General features: G+C 40.6%; 1 protein-coding gene across 4 annotated transcripts in view; it reads right to left on the bottom strand.

Annotated features, from left to right (window-relative positions):
• Positions 1–17,339, bottom strand: part of FSTL5 (follistatin like 5) — a 300,362-nt gene that overhangs the window by 200,303 nt on the left and 82,720 nt on the right. For all 4 annotated transcript variants that reach the window (XM_060278679.1, XM_060278681.1, XM_035112814.2 and 1 more), the window contains exon 4: positions 2,537–2,785. In XM_060278679.1, coding sequence (XP_060134662.1) covers positions 2,537–2,785 — 249 coding nt within the window. The remainder of the gene's footprint in view (positions 1–2,536; positions 2,786–17,339) is intronic.

Consider the following 17,339-nt stretch of genomic DNA (forward strand, 5'->3'; position numbering starts at 1 on the left):
AAATGCATGGGAAATGATGGGATAATTGAATGATTAACCAGTACACACACACACACACACACACACACACACACACACACACACACTGCAAGCAAATCAGGATGACTGTTCATTGTTGTATAACTATCCTGCAAGCAAAGTAGAACAAAGGTCCAATAAAGATCAGACATGCTCTAACCTCCATGTAAGCTTATTTGAAGGAAATCAGGAAGAAAGCACCATAAAAAGGTCATCTGGAGGAGCCATTATCCATTTTACTGTCAAATGTCAAAACACCCTGTTTTATTTTTAAAGGAGTATATAAGGAGAGGTAGACATCAAGCATGCAAAATTTCATCAGTATAATTAATTTCCCAATAACAGTGTCCATTAGTGGTCAGGCCAAACTACTGGTTCACTAGTAAATTAGCATGCATGAAGAACTCCCACGAATAGCTTGACGGGAGGGTGAGAAAGCACACTCTGTAGAGGATAAATGGTTCTTATCCAGGATGTTTAAATGCTTCCTCCAGTATCAGAAGATAAACAAGAAACAAGATGCTGTACAAGACAGGGCTTTGGTCTGAGACAGCAGAACTCAAATTCTGACAGCAGGCACTCTGGTCTGTGAATCTCAGCTATTTGCAGCAAAGGAGTTAAATGAAAAAGTTACATCGAGCAGAATGTAAATGCACATTAACAACATGTACAAGTGTTCCTGAGTTTAATTGTTCTGGTTGTCACATATGAGAGCATCCTTCAGTATAATGCAGAACCGCTAGTCTAATTTCAGCTCCCACACCTTTCACCCTTCCAATAATTATGCATTCTTCCTAAAATGCCATCCTATCAGCATCTATTTCACTTCCTTTGTTGCGTGACCTCCACAAGTCAAGTCAGTCAACTGTTATGCTAAACTTTTGAACTGAAATTACTATAGGCTCCCCCAAATGCAAAAGTTATTAGCAGGGCAGCAATTATGGAACGGAGAAAATGCAGTGCAATGGTCGCTGCATTTCTATTACACTGCAGAGATGAGCCAACAAAACAAAACAAAATTGCCTCATTTGTATTGCATTCATATTAAAAATGTAGGCTGGATTTTATTCCAATGCAAGCAGACTCTTATAAAACATCTTGTAGACCTCAAATTTAAAAGGCTCCATTATGTACTAACAGAACTGAAATTGTATCCATAACTTTAACTTCTTCCTTGGCGTTGGGCTTGCCAGAAATAAAAGCTCTGCCTCATGTACTGTATGAAATGCTCCTGTATGTGCGTTTTCTGCTTGGAAAAAGAGTGTCTTACCACATCTAACAGTTATTGCTAGATTAATCATTTCTCTGTGCTCACAGTGAGGGAACTTAAAGATCACTTAACAATACCAGCTTATGTCCCTCACCCCTATGGATAGACACTGAAAGGTACATGGGCTTAAAATGCAATTGAGGTGCAGGATCATGTCTATAATTGAACTCCATTGTCTACAGAGCACACATCTCTTAACAGAGCAGTTGAAATGGGCACAGCACTTCCAGAACCAAGTTAGGGGGAAATGAACTAAGCAGAAAGGCACAAATCAATGGTCAATACTTAAGCAAAACCTAACCAGTAACTCCATATGCATTTGATCAAAGTGAGATGAATTTATTATAATTCTTGAAGGCATTTTAACGAGCAGCATTGTATTCATGGTGAAGTGTATATGAAGAGGGGTTAGTTGTATGAGTTAAAGACACACATCCTTTTTAAAATATGGCTCCTCAGTTGGAAAGATCTTAAGTTCTGCATCACATACATGCTTGGATTTCACGGGTACTTCTCAAACCAGTATCAGAGAATAGCAACTCTATTGTAAAAATCTGTACATAAATTAGGTCTCAGAAATGGACCTGACTGAGAAGTTCAATCACTGTAAAATTGTCATGGGCTCTCATTTTCTGAATTTTCAGCACCCATTAGTTTTGTATTGTATTGACTTCAAAAGCCCTTAAGACTTCTCACAATCACATGAAACATTTTTTTTAAAAAAAATTATCAAAATGAACATTAATATTTGTCCCAACAGATAAAAAGAGTGAAAAGCAGAATCAAAACAGCAGTGAGAAACAAGATAGCAGCCAGGATCTTAAAATAATACAAAAGCTTTAGACAACAAGGCAAGATAGAATGGTAACTCAAAGATTGGGCCTCTAGCAGTAAGCTATACACATGCAGCCTCTGTAGTGGTTACATATTTCTCCATTAAAATCTGGAACTGCATTATTTTATCACAGTTTTATTCACCTCTTCAAACCAAGGTCATAGGAATCTTGGTTACAACGGTGTCAAAAGCCACGCTTGATCTATATTCCAAGGCTTCTCAGGAAAGACACAGAGAAAACTGGGCGTAGCTGAGACACATATCTAGGGGAAGATATTTTTGTCAGATTACCTTAAAGTGTCCTACCATTTCTTCACAATACACCGTGCAGAATTTTATCAGCACTCCAGCTGAATCAACTTCAAAATATGCAGCTGGCTAGAGTCTTCAAGGCATTGTCCAAACATGCTTACCTTTGAAGAAGCAGTCTTCGTTGTGAACGATGGTAATCTTTTGCTTTTTCAGGCAGGCGGCTCGGTGTACTTCACAGTGGTTTTCGTAGAATTCACCATCTGAGCCACACACAGGCTTGAAGTGAGGCTTGCAGTGCTCCATGCAGACACACTCTGCTTGCCCCGTTCCTCTGTTAACAACACAGTGCCTACCCAAACCACAATACTTGTTTTCACACGATCCAAGGGGAGCATCATGATTCACGTATCCTGGAGATAAAAAATAAGAAAACACCATCAGATTGTATGTCATCACCTGAGGATTACTGTCATACACAAAGTGGCTCAGCAATAATCAAAAACAATGAAGAAACAATTCTGGAAACTGGCATAGTCTACTGCATATCCATCTACTGCTACACAAGAGTAAGGGGGCAGAAATAGAAAAGGGTGGTATATACTGGGGTGGTCATCAACTAACCTTTACTCAGAGTAGACCCATTGCAATGAATGAATATTAGTTACATCCATTAATTTCAATAATGTCTATCAGAGTAAAAGTTAGTTGAATGCCACCACTGGAATTTGCAAGAAATTGTTTTGGAAAGCAGACTTGCTCAATGTGATAATTTCTGCAATTTTCCTGTCAATGAAAATTGCTTGTACACAATTCAAGTACTCAGGAGGTATATGCCCTGAATGGAAGAGGGGGAAAGGACCCAGCCATGGTACATGAAAATTTAAGATTCACTTAATGACATTTAATAGTGCTGATTAGCGGTGGCTTGTTCCTACTGAGCATGGTGGGGTGGAGCCCAGACAGCAGGTGGAGCCTGAGCCAATGACAAACAGAATCAACTGATTCTAATTTTGTCCCTATCCTTCTTTCCATTGATACTAAGGAGGCAGAACATTGGCAGGCAGTGCCAACACCACTTGGACTGGGGGTAAATAAGAACACAAGCTAAAGCCCATTCATTTCATTGGTGTGGCATATATAACTGGATGGAGGGCTGGAGTCTTAAATATGTATCGGGACATATACAAGGAAATAATTCATATTGCATCAGACCAATGATCCACTGAAAAGTGGTTCTTCACATGCTTCATTTAAAGGTCAAAGTCCTGCAAAAACCAGTTCTGTTCTTTCCTGCTACTCAAGCACTCTTCATTGGAAATTCCAAAGAGTGTTACCCAAACCAAACATGCCACAACTGAGTGAAATTCTTTAGGACTGTCATGTTCTCAGATTTTAGGTGCTGTCTTGGAAATTGGGTTTAACGTCCTGAGGGGCCGTGCCCAGATGTGCACCTTCAATGAAGGCCTCATCCTGGGATTCACTCCCCAAACCTCACAGGCCCTTCCCCAGGTCCTCACGCATGCATCATAGCATTTTTTTAAGTTCAACATTTGGAAACACAACAGCACCTATACCAATAAAAGTTATATGTGCATCTTATTTAAGTATCGACAGTTCTTGTAACTCAGGATCCCTCCAGAAGCCCTTCTTTTTATTGTGCCTCCTTGATCATTTGTACTCAGGGGCAGTTATAAGCAATCCTGCTTTCACTACTGTTCATACCTGCAAAAAAGGGGGGAGGGGGCTAACAGCTTTGTTTCCAACAGTGTTTATCCTTATCATCCTACTGAAATGTTGTAGCTTTTCATGTTTAGGGATAGGGGTCTTTTGTTGTGATATAGTGGGGTGTTGCTCCCGATAACAATAATGTGGTAGCATTGGGAAAGCATTGTAGAACAACATGTGGGTGGTTGACTGGATGAGGCATATTTTATTGCATTGCGGACAATATGATCAAGCTAGGGAGCTGTTGATTAAACCACTATGGGCAAATTGGCCAGGTCAATCTGAAGCCTACTATATCAAATATCTTCTGGACGACAAGTCCAATGATATCACCGTGGCCGTGGCAAAGTTTCTTTCAGTAGTCAGTAGATCAACATAAAGGTAAAGGTAAAGGGACCCCTGACCATTAGGTCTAGTCATGACCGACTCTGGGGTTGTGGCGCTCATATCGCATTATTGGCCAAGGGAGCCGGTGTACAGCTTCCAGGTCATGTGGCCAGCATGACAAAGCCGCTTCTGGAGAACCAGAACAGCACATGGAAACACCGTTCCCACTGTAGTGGTACCTATTTATCTACTTGCACTTTGACATGCTTTCGAACTGCTAGGTTGGCAAGAGCTGGGACCGAGTAACAGGAGCTCACCCCGTCATGGGGATTCGAACCACCGACCTTCTGATCGGCAAGCCCGAGGCTCTGTGGTTTAACCCATAGCACCACCCACATCAACATACCCATGACTAAACAAATAACGCTTCAGTCTCCCTTCCCTGGGGGGTTGTCTGTATGAATCTGTATTTTATTCTGAATCCATGTTATGGGTCATTGGACCGCAATAAAGATTTTATTATTATACATGTGGATGGTTCAGTATAAATTCATTGCTAGTTCACTATTACTGCATTAATGACATGTGGCAGAAAATAAATAAAAACCAATCTGGAAGGGACCTCATTCTGCTGAGGAGGGTGTGTGTTTGTGTTTGTAGAATTGGTTGTCATGCAATCTATTAAACTCTTTGAGACTTCTGAATGCTAGCCTACATACTATTTTATTCAAGGTTAATTAGCTCAGATTAGTTAAGGTAAAGTAAAGGTAAAGGTAAAACCCCTGACCATTAGGTCCAGTCGCGGATGACTCTGGTGTTGTGGCCAGCATGACTAAGCCGCTTCGGGCGAACCAGAGCAGCACATGGAAATGCTGTTTACCTTCCTGCTATAAAGGTAAAGGGCCCCCTGACCATCAGGTCTAGTCGTGTATGACTCTGGGGTTGCGGCGCTCATCTCGCTCTATTGGCCAAGGGAGCCAGTGTTTGTCCGCAGACAGCTTCCGGGTCATGTGGCCAGCATGACACAGCTGCTTCTGGCAAACCAGAGCAGCACACGGAAACACTGTTTACCTTCCCACCGGAGCGGTCCCTATTTATCTACTTCTATGTGAAAAGTATGATAAGAGTTCAGCCATCACCTACGGTACACGTGCGTCTTCGAAATAGATGGCCCAAATCATGTCTGGAATTGAGGTGCCAGATTGCTGTATTGCAAAGACCTTGAATATTACACTACATTTTCTATTTTTTAAAGGCTGTATGACAAGCACACAACAATAGTTTTTAAATTCAATTATTTAAGCATCTTCTCCCATGAAATCTTGCAGGAACTTCCATTATAAAAATGAAATATCTTTTATTATATTTCCTTATGGTTCACCATCTACACAAATTATGGACCGTTATATTATCAATCTACTGAAATAATTGGAGCTTGCAAGGAAAGGCAAAACAAAATAAATCCACTAAAATGCTAGATAATTTAAAGAATGTTTATTAATATTTCCCCAGTTAAAGCAGTGAAGTTAATTTGTATTGGAACGCTATAAAACAAACTAAATGTATCACTGCTCATCATTTATAAAGAGTGCCTAAGTTAATACCACATTCAATTTACTATCCTTTCCATCTACTGAAAACTATTAGAAGTCTTATTTCTGTAGTGGAATTAAAGTGTGCTAAAGAAGCTCTAGTGAATATGTTTAAGGGAGATTTTATTAGAAACACTTAACCATACTCCCTTCAGGTTTTATGGCTCCATAGCAATTCTGCCAATTTTATTTACATTCTTGTAATTTTAGCTATGGATACCTTTTTTATTTTGAGGTGTTTGATGACTTAATTATAAGTAGTAGCAGGAATTCTTCATTGTTTGTGAGGGGAGAAGGTCAACAAATTGCTAATTAGATCATATTGCGAGCTGCATAAACAAACCTCCAGGGATCAAAATTATGATAGCAGAATATTATTTTTATAGGTTTTCCCCATTTGTAGTGCATTTTAGTGGGCAATTATCCTTAAAGCTATGAAACCACAGCTTCTTGTTTAATGGGGATGAAATCAATGCATATACTAATTAGATCCTCCTAAACATATGTCATATGAAAGGGTTTTCTTCTGCCATTTGTTTTCTTAAAAAATGTACGCCTCTGACTATATATATCCAATGAGCCCCGATTTCAGCATCACAGTATTCCACATATGGGAGCCATCTGAACTTCTCAGTACCATATTAGTGCAATAAATAAATACCCACTTTATGTGTACTGCTTTTATTCCTATCCTCCCATGTTCCAGAAGCATTTATGTCACAGAGCAGGTTCCCCCCCCCCTCATGCTTGTAATGTTCAGCATGAAACAGAAAGTACTACTGGTGTATTACATAGCATGAGAGCAACTACTGCTTAGGTCTGTAAACTGGAGAGATCATCACTCAGCCAAACTGGCTCAAACCAAGGTGGTGAGTTTTTCTATTAAAGCAGTTGTCTCCTTGCAGAGCCTTCACTTTTGAACCCCCCCCCCCCCCCCCGAGATGATCATTAAGCCATCTCTCTCCTCATCTTGAGGATGGTAGTTGAAATCCTTCTATTCTGTATAGTTTTTAAAAGGGTGAGGGAGATTGCTGGGGTGTTGTTGCTTTTCCGCACAGATGATGATAATTACCTTCATTGCAGCAGATGTTGCAGCCTCTGAGTGTCTCTCTAGCCTAGCTGGACAGCAGTAGGAGCCAAGAAAGGGGGGGGGGCAGGGACAAGATCACCTCTTTTACACTCCAGATTCAACTTACTGTGAAACTAAGTTACTATGCTGCTCTATATAACCAATACTTCTGGAGTTAATTTATGATTGTACTGGAAACTACATTGACATCCCTTTGGAATAAGTGAACCCAAAGCAGGCCCTGAAATCCTACATATGATCCTGCAGAGTAAGTAAAATATATGTTGTTCACTGAGCCTGAGTTAAGGACTTCTAAAGTCCATTCATTCCCAAATGGAAACAAATGGGCTTTGAAGTGCTTAGCTTGGGCTCAGCTGTGAACCAGCAACTTGACAATGGGGCAAATCTGCTTGATTTTTGGCTTGTTGTATTCATTGTCTGATGGAGGTTGTCATGTTTTCATGTAAGAAAACAAGAAATATACTTTTAATCCTACCAGGATTTAATCAGAGTCTTTGGTCTACTTTGAGCTATGAGCCTAAGTGTAATTAGTCAGTTTTCAAACACACTAGAAGCCCTTAGGTTGCCAGTCAAAATTTGTTGGCTGAATCTATCTCACAAGGTTGTTCTGAGAATAAATGCTGCTCCAAAAGGTAGGAGTCAAATGTTGCAACTTGTAAAAATGCTACAATATATTTAGGATCCAAATGCTAGAACCAAAGCCTGCAGTTGGTGCACATTGAAAGCACCCTACAGCCCAATCCACAGCCCAGCTAATCCATAAATTGGAGGACTTTTAATAGAGAGGTTGTGTGACCCAACTGTTCACTGTGCACCAGCAAATACTGTACCAGATTAACCCCTTGCTAAATATTTCACTTTCTTTCCATTTGCCTGCAGAAATAACAAATATGATTTCAGAATTTGCATGAAGAAAAGCGTTGGTGATATCACAACTAGGAGTGGGGGAGAAATACAGTTTGGAATTCAACATCAACCTACCTAATCCATACTTCCCCAAATGATATGCAAATTGAAATACAGCCATTCTTTGAAATTGACGCGTCTCTGAATTTCGTGCTGCAGTTTTCAGAGCAATAATGTACACTAAATTGTGCATAGTAGGGGAAAGCATGTTTAAAATACAACTAGTGAAAAATATATACACAAATTAATTATATGAAGGGAAATGGATTGCAAAAAAGGAGCATGTTAAGCAAAACAAGGTGCATATTAGGAGAATTGCATACAAAAATGCTTGATTAATTTTCGTAAGGCCTATCTAAAATAAAAACAGGCAAATTAATGAGTATAATCACACATGAACAAGGCCAAAAGAGAATTTTGCCTGTACCTGCACTTATTTGACCAAGTCCATCACCACTAGCACTAGAGATGGCAGAAAGGCAGCTCAAAAATATTATTTTAATATTTCTCACAGTAGTAAATAATAAGCCATAATATTTACATAGGGCTTTTCCTCCTGTGAGCACTTCACACTTCAGCAATGCTTACCACAATTGCATAAGAGAAGCGAGTGTTATTATCCCAATATATATTGTAGATGGTGAGGTAGTACCGAAAACTTAGTTCATGGCCACACTGAGATTTGAACTGGGAAACTTCAAACTCATAGCTCACCTCTTATAACCACTGAGGTTCACCAGTTCTATAAATTGTAAGCTTAAAATGCACACTTTTTAAAAGCCTTGTATTGTCATGATCCTGTTTGTCCTGACAGGAAACCATAGGACTGTCATGTATGCATTTTACAATTTACAACACTAGCTTTCTTGGCTGGACTCATAAAATTGCTGCCTCGGCCTCTTTTGTCCTGGTGTTTTACTGGCTGCTTGGTAGCACTTTAATTTATCTATTAAAACATGCCGGGAAGACCCTTGAGGCAGCTAAGAATGCAATCTTGAAACAACACACAGCAATTTAAAGGAACAGTGGAGGCACAAGAAGAATACAAAGTCACTGCATGTAGTACCAAAAGCAGACCAATGCTGAGGGTAAATGCGAACCAAGTATCTGCTGAAACAACCACTCATTTGCTGCTCTCTCAGGTTCAAAGCATTTGTGGAAATAGCCATATCTGAATGTTAATTTTACTGGCTATAAGAACACAAGAATAGCCTGCTGGATCAGGCCAGTGGCTGATCTACTCCAGCATCCTGCTCTCACAGTGGCCAGCCAGGTGCCTGTGGGGAACCTGCAAGCGGGACCCAAGCACAAGACCATTTACCCCTCCTCCATTTTCTAGCAAGTGGGTTTCAGACGCATATTGCCACCAGCCATGGAAACAGAACATAGCCATCATGGCTAATAGCCTTGGACAGTCTTATCCTCCACGCATTTGTCTAATCCCTTATTTTAAAGCCAGCCATATCTTCAGTTTTATTTCCAATTCCTTTCCTAATGATCCCTAGCAAGGAAATTGCCATTTTCACAGCTGATGCATACTGTGTCGACATCTTCATCAAGCTTTTCACTACGAAACCACCACCCCCCTCCCAGGCCTGTTTCCTGGTCGCTGGTTCAGACCCCATAGGCATATATGCTGGTGACTTTCCAGTGTTGAACTGAAAAGTCTGAAGTGTAATTTTAAGCACATTCACCTGGAAATGTTCAGACCCTCCAAGTGTCCTGGTTTCTGATTTGATCCCGGAATGTCCCACTTTTGCTTAGGGTGTCCCTATTCTCATCGGAGAAATGTTGGAGGGTCTGCATGTTTACAGTCCTTTCCATGATCTAGAACAGTGTTTCCCAACCAGTGTGCCTCCAGATGTTTTGGGACTACAACTCCCATAATTCCTGACCACTGGTCTTGCTAGCTAGGGATGACGGGAGTTGTAGTCCCAAAACATCTGGAGGCACACTGGTTGAGAAACACTGATCTAGAACCCTCATCACTCAGGGTTCCTGATTTCCAGCTGAACTGTGCTTACAGTGTCCCTTCCGGCCTTCCCTCTCACTGCAGGAAGTTCAGGATGGAAGCAACAGGACTGACATGTGCAAGTATGATGAGGCTGGTGCCAGTATTCGCAGCCTCAACATGTAATTAGGTTTCCCTGTTCAGACAAAAACACATGAATCGGGCTAGTTTCATTTGCATATTGTGTGCCATACTTGAAAGGCTGCTCCTTAATCACTGTGATAAGTAGTTGGTAGGGAACTTCATATTATGTATGTTCTGGTACAAAAGCAAAGCTTCAGGATTGTGAAGAAAGTGTAAGACTCACTTTGGCTTGTCAAAGGAAAATGCCTTTTCGACTGCATGTTAGAAAGCTATGCTGTTGTTGCTGTGTTTTTTTTTAAAAAAAGTTTTATGTGAAGTTTCCGAAATAAATTTGAATGATACTAACATAAAATGCAATCCTAATATAAACAATTTTTTCTTCACTTACCCAAGAGCTGTTCTTATCCTCCCCTCCCCCCACCTTAATGGAAGTGAAATGGCCTTCTTGAGCACAGACATATTGAAAAAGCCAATAAGGATTTGATTGACAGTAGTTGTCCGATTAGTGTCCCTTTCTGAAAAGGGTTCTAAATATGACTCGCCTAAAGTGCTAAGTGAAGAATGGATGCATTCAGTCCTAGCAAAGTCTCCTTAGAAACACCAGGCTTTAAGCATAATAAAAACAGACAGCCAGGCCCACATTTTATGCTAATGTGCCATGAAGCTTTATTAATCTGACCTTTGGAGAGAAACGAGAAATAGAATAGTGGCCCGCCATAATTGTTAGCGGCAGCATTTTAGCAGTCTTTAATCTGCACTTCACTTTAATATCTGCTCCCAGTTATGGTATAAGCAGTAAGAGGACCTGACACGATGTGCAGCGTTCCCTTGCAGCAGGAGGAAACTGGTGGTTTCGAAGTCAAAAGGAATGCAGCCTAAGTAGATCATAAAACGAGTCACCCAACCCCTATGAAGAGACTGAGAAACACAAAATGAATGCCTTCCTTGTTTTGAGCATCTGCGCAATGAATGTACACTGCTGCAATTACAATATGCATGGAAGAGAAACGGAGACACACTCGCTGGATTTACAACCTCAAGGTAACGTGGATAGCTTTCAGCAGCTTGAGAGAGCAGATATATTGTGGCAGAGGTATAAGCAGCACTCCAAGGAATCAACATCTGATTATGCTGATCAGAAACAGGTTGGCCTAAGTACCATACAACACAATCACTGTAAGACTGATTACTTTAATTTCCAGCATGAAAATTCTGGAAAGAAAAACAGAAGAATGTGTTGGTTTTGGAAGTCATACAATGTATTATAGAAACATTGTTCCAAACATATGCTTATCATTTTTTTCCCTGAATCACAGGCAACGTTTGGGGGGTCAGGGTCCATATATAAATCTGGGAGAAAATATTGATTGGATCACAAAATAGCAATTTCAGAGAAGAACAACTGGAGAACCCCCCCCTTTAAAACACAAACATGCAACAACAACAACACCTTTCCACATACCTCAAAGTAAGCAAAACGCAAGAAAAACAGATAATTAATCAAACCGAAAGCCCAAAAATAAGCACTGTATACACACACCAAAACAGGCAAAACACATACACATAAACAACAGTAATAAAATGCAATAAAGCAGTAATAAAACAGCCTAAAATGCAAGTAAAACTCCTGGAACGTATCAAGCCGCATCCTTCTTTAGAAAGTCTTTTCTAAACAGATTTAGAGGAGGCTGGAAGATGAAGCATAGGCCTCCAGAAGCCCTTCATTCCTCACCCCCCACCCCGTGAAGCCTTTGAGACTACAGTGCATGGACCCCACATATACTCTGGGCAAAGGAAAGGAAGAGAGTGGAATGGGGGCCTGCATTTCATAAGCAGTGTGGTAGGAAAAAGTTGAAGAGCTTTTCCCTTTGCTTCATTTCTTCTTCCATCTTGCAAGTGGTTTTTCTTTTTTTTAAAAAAAAGGAAAGGGGGGAAAGGGGGCATCTGATGTATGTATTTGCATGTAATGTGTAGTTAATGCCTTCTATAAAATAAAGTGCAGACTTAGCTGTTGTCAAAGGAGGCTACATTTTCTATTTAGCTGCCTACACTTGGCCTGTTCTTTTATGATGCATTTCCATTTCCTTTCTTCCTTTTATCAATTTGCCTCTTTCATTTTTCCTCATTTGGTTATGTATGGCATCTCATTTATGCATGTACTTCTTAACTTGGCTTTTCTACAATCTCAGACTACTGCCTCTGACATTCCTGGAATAAGTATGTAAGAACAAATGAGAGTATAGTGGAACCTCGGGTTGCGAACGTGATCCATGCGGGAGGCATGTTCGCAACCCACAGCGCCGCGTCTGCACACGCGTGGGTTGCGATTCGGCATTTCTGCGCATGCGCGAGTGCCGAAACCCGGAAGTAACCCGTTCTGTAACTTCCGGGTTTGGCGTGGTGCACAACCCAAAAACGTGCAACCTGAAGCGTCTGTAACCCGAGGTAAAAGGTAAAGGGACCCCTGACCATTAGGTCTAGTTGTGACCGACTCTGGGGTTGTGGCGCTCATCTCACTCTATAGGCCGAGGGAGCCAGCGTACAGCTTCCAGGTCATGTGGCCAGCATGACTAAGCCGCTTCTGGAGAACCAGAGCAGCGCACGGAAACGCCGTTTACCTTCCCGCTGTAGCGGCCCCTATTTATCTACTTGCACTTTGAGGTGCTTTCAAACTGCTAGGTTGGCAGGAGCTGGAACCACGCAACGGGAGCTCAGCCCGTCGTGGGGATTCGAACCGCCTACCATCTGATCAGCAAGTCCTAGGCTCTGTGGTTTAACCCACAGCACCACCCGCGTCCCAACCCGAGGTAGCACTGTATATAAATGAGCATGCTTTTTTAAAGAAAAGACAAAGCTACATTGTGTGTACTTTTTGCTTTGATTGTTACCCAAAATATATCAAACTAACAGGCATTGCAGGGATCCATGGCTGGATCTCTTTACATTATTGGGGGAGGGGGATTGGCATGCCAGCCCAGGTCCTCTCCCCTTACCCCACATGCCAACTTTGACAGGTGAGGAGTCCTGCCCACCTTTCAAGGCTGGCCCATGAGGGCAGGGTTTTATGTGTGAAATTCTTCTAATTGATTTTTATATAGAAAAAGTGTTTTACACACACACACACACACACACACACACACACACTTTGTGGTATTGTTTTTATTGTTGTTTTTATTGTGAATCGCTTAAACATATTTTATGGGAAGCAATTCATAAGTGGAATTAAATTGATGACACGCTGCTGAGTGAGGGGCCCTTAATCATTTGTTGTGATTTTTCCCCGATTAAATTCACTCTCTCAAAACTTTCCCTACTAATAGCTTTTGGGGGGTGGGGGAGGGAGGTCTTTCCATTGGAAAATTGCACAGTGCTCAAAGCTGAACCCCCTTTCCCCAGTGATATGGACTCAATTAAATCAGGCAGCTTCTTTAAATAAGAGTGATATGAGATTCCATAATCTTGTCTTATTTGGCCCCAATATAAAATCCAAAATTGAATAAAATGTAAAAGGTTGATATTTGACTAAAATTAATCAATCATGACTTGAAGCTATAAACTGATGTTCAGAAAGCTTATTAAGCTTTTCTTTTCTTTTCTTTTTTTCTTTAGCAAGGCAATATCCACTTTCTGGAATAAGTGCCATTGAACCCATCAGATAGACATGCACAGGATGCATTGAACCCATCAGATAGACATGCACAAACAATGGCATTAGTGTTTCCCTTAAAAGAAACACACAACTGTATGATGCTTTGGAGACTAACCATCTATTGAGAGCATTGATGGACCAACCTAAAACACTTTATTTTGACTTTGAGATCAAGTAGGTATAAAATTAAAGGTAGGCTGCATTACAGTAGAAGAGGAAGAAGGAGATTTTGTTTTGCCTCCACAGTATCCTCTGGACAACTCCCAACACCCTTGAGATTAATCAAGATTTTTGTAACTATGACAACAAAACTCTACCTAGTTAGGTTTATTAAGATAGCTGGTGATTCTTTGAAAGAAGGAAGCAACTTATGAAGTTTCTGTAGGCCTACAGTTTTGAAAAAGGCTAGTAAATGTTTACACTATATATTTCTGCAGTGTGCATAAAGACTGGATTTCCAGTGCATTAAGTCCCTAAACTCTGATGCCTGAATAATCTGCTTTTCCTGAGAGAAATCTGCCTTAAGTATCTTTAGGACAGACAGGCAACAAACTCCATCCTTGTATTGCATACTAACAACTGTATGCTAGGAGTGAGGTAACACTTCAGTCTTCAAAACTCTGTCAGCAATTCACTCTACAGTTAGTATCCTGGATTCTACCATATTGCTGTTCAGGAACGGAAGCTTGTTGAAAATAGCTCAATATGACAAGACTAAATATTTTGTATTAAAAGACACACATTAGTTTCTTAAAAGGAAAATTGGCAATTAAGAAAGAGCTTTTGATGATGTAATGGGCTGGCTAATGTACTGAGTACACTACTGCCATCTACTGGGAACATTCACAGCAACTCAGCCTGTTATGCATGGTAGAACTAACATGCTCTGCAAGCAATTTCAGACCAATAACCTCCCTTTCTTTATTAATGGAGGACTGGACTAGTTTTAAATTCAATGACTCTTTGTTGGGGGTCATTTTGCCATGAAAAATGTCTTTCATGCAGCAGTAATAGGGTTGGGAATAACTGACCAGTGAAACCTTCTGAATAGGGATAAGCAAATAGCACGTCTTTTTGTATATGAAAGACTTTTTATCTCTTAAGCACACCGATGTAACTGTGTGTGTGTGTGTTTACACTGTGTGTGTGTGTGGTGCAACAGTCAATCCCAGCTGTGCTATAGATGTTGTAACAAGGGAAGATAGAACATTTTCAGTCTGTGGCTTTCAAGAGTGGTCTAATCTCATGGGACTGCTGTGCTCTTCCTTCTTTCAGAGAATTAGTAAAATAATAGCTGCAAAGCATTTCTGCCTTTCTCTACTCTGTAGAAACGCTGTCTTTTACATGACTACACATATAACTCACATGTCTACTTTCCAGATTCATCGAGGGTGCAATGAGACTAAGGGCTACCTTTTAAACGATAATCATAGTCATATTACTGATCCTTTTATCCATGTTGTTTTTAATTGTATAATGCATCTATTCTGTTGCTATGGCTGTAGGCTATGCAAATAAAGTTTATTGATTAATTGTCTACTTGGTTGCCCTAGTAGCATTTGGGAATAATCTACAACAATGTACCACATTTTTCGCTCCATGACACACTTTTTTCCTCCTAAAAAGAGGAAATGTCTGTGCGTCTTATGGGGAAATGTCTGTGCGTCTTATGGAGCGAATGTGTGGCCCCTGGAGCCGAATTGCCCAGGGGCAAAAGGCAGGTTGTACATGTGTGTGTGTGTGTATATATATATATATATATATATATATATATATATATATATATATATAGCTAAAGGCTAACAAGAGGGAGAGTGTTGAAAGGAACCCACTCAGCAGCTGATTGCAAGACATCAGGGAGGGAGATAAGGGAGCTAGCTCCTGCCCAGGCCCCTTGCCTAGCCCTCAATTGTTGTCTGCAGAGGGAGGCTGTTTGTTTCCCAATGACATGTGACTGGCTGATTAGATTATCTGTCTGGAAACTGTAGAAATGGGTCCCTTTCCTTTCCTAGAGAAGCTGCAGAACTGTGAGTTGAATCCCATAAAAACAGGATTTTTTCCCTTTGCAAGGAAACTCAACAACTTTGAGCAGACCCTAAAAAATGGAGCTTTCCCCCTTTGCAAAAAAAGATGCACAACTGTGAGCTGACCCCCCAAAACGGGGCTTTTCCCATTTGCAAAAAAAGCTGCACAACTTTGAGCTGATCCTCAAAAAAATGGAGCTTTCCCCCTTTGCAGAAGTTTCCTCAAATATTTAATGGGGGGGGCAAAGGCACCTAGGAGTTGGCTGCTATGCCTAGGACAATTCAAGAAAACAAAAAAAAAATCTTGTTTTCCTCCTCTAAAAACTAGGTGCGTCCTATGGAGCGAAAAATACAGTGACATATCCCATTACCTAACACTTCTCTCTTTTCCAACAACAAAATTTTATTAATTACTTGATACTCTTATGTTCTTAGCTACTGGATAGTGTTGCAATGGATTATTGGGGTGTGCAAAATTTTGGGGCAAATCTCAAGCCAAGGACCAAAGTGGAGCCACTTCAGACATATTCAGGGCTTATCTGAACCTAGTATGATCTCTCCAAAGTGCCTAAACATGAGCAGGGATTTCCAAGGTACTTTGGAGCAACTAAGAGAGCTAAATAATCATCTTCATAAAAGGCTGCCAACAGCTTTTCTGAAAAATTTGAAACATTCTTCAAACATCATATTAAGGAAGATGCCAAGGTAGGGAAAGGAGCAGCTCTTTTGTGACAGACAAGGCAAGCTTCCACAGAGAGAGAATGATTTTACCAGGGAACTCCAATCACAGAGCATTGAGGAATAGCTGTCTCAGTATTGCATCACCTTGTTCTTGTCTCTTCTATACTCTTTGCTAATTATCAGCAGTTGCAGGGCATCCTAGTCCTTCTGCCTCTGTGCCACATGCCCAAGCACCTACTCCTGTCATATAAGGTTTGCACTCAGCTTCTGTGACTTGTGGTGCTAAATAAGCCAAACACGGGCCTGAGGTTTTGTTTTGAAACATAAAATAAAAACCATTCATTTGTAGAAGACTATAAATCTTGATAAATGCTACATTGACAGAAACAGATTTGTTGGTCCAAAATATCCACATTGTTTTTTCCACTGATCAAAACTCACAAACCATAATCCCAATCTTTCTGAAATTATGCATCTTTATTTTCTTAGGAACATCTCTACAATGCATGCCAAGTTCATAGTAAAATTGTTGCCCACAATATCACAGGTGAAGTGTGCTAAGGGTTGTTGAGAGACCCCTAGTCTCCTTACAGAGTTGCAATTCTGGGATTTCCCCAGGAAAGTGGGTTCCATTCTGTAATTTGACAGGCTTTTTTTCACTTGGCAGAGGTTAATATGCCTGCAAATTTCATCCATTTCTGGAAAAAAGCTAGTTTTGTTTCCCCAAAATAGTGAATGGGGCAAAATGAAGCTTCATTTTTCTCTGAAGGGCTGTCAGATCCCATGCAAAGCTTTCAAAGAACAAAACTGAGATCTGAACAGAATCTTGTGGTCTATGAACACTCCTAGGACATATTACCATATTGTCAATTACA

Source organism: Zootoca vivipara, chromosome 9, assembly GCF_963506605.1.
Source record: "Zootoca vivipara chromosome 9, rZooViv1.1, whole genome shotgun sequence".
In the NCBI taxonomy this organism is placed as follows: domain Eukaryota; kingdom Metazoa; phylum Chordata; class Lepidosauria; order Squamata; family Lacertidae; genus Zootoca; species Zootoca vivipara.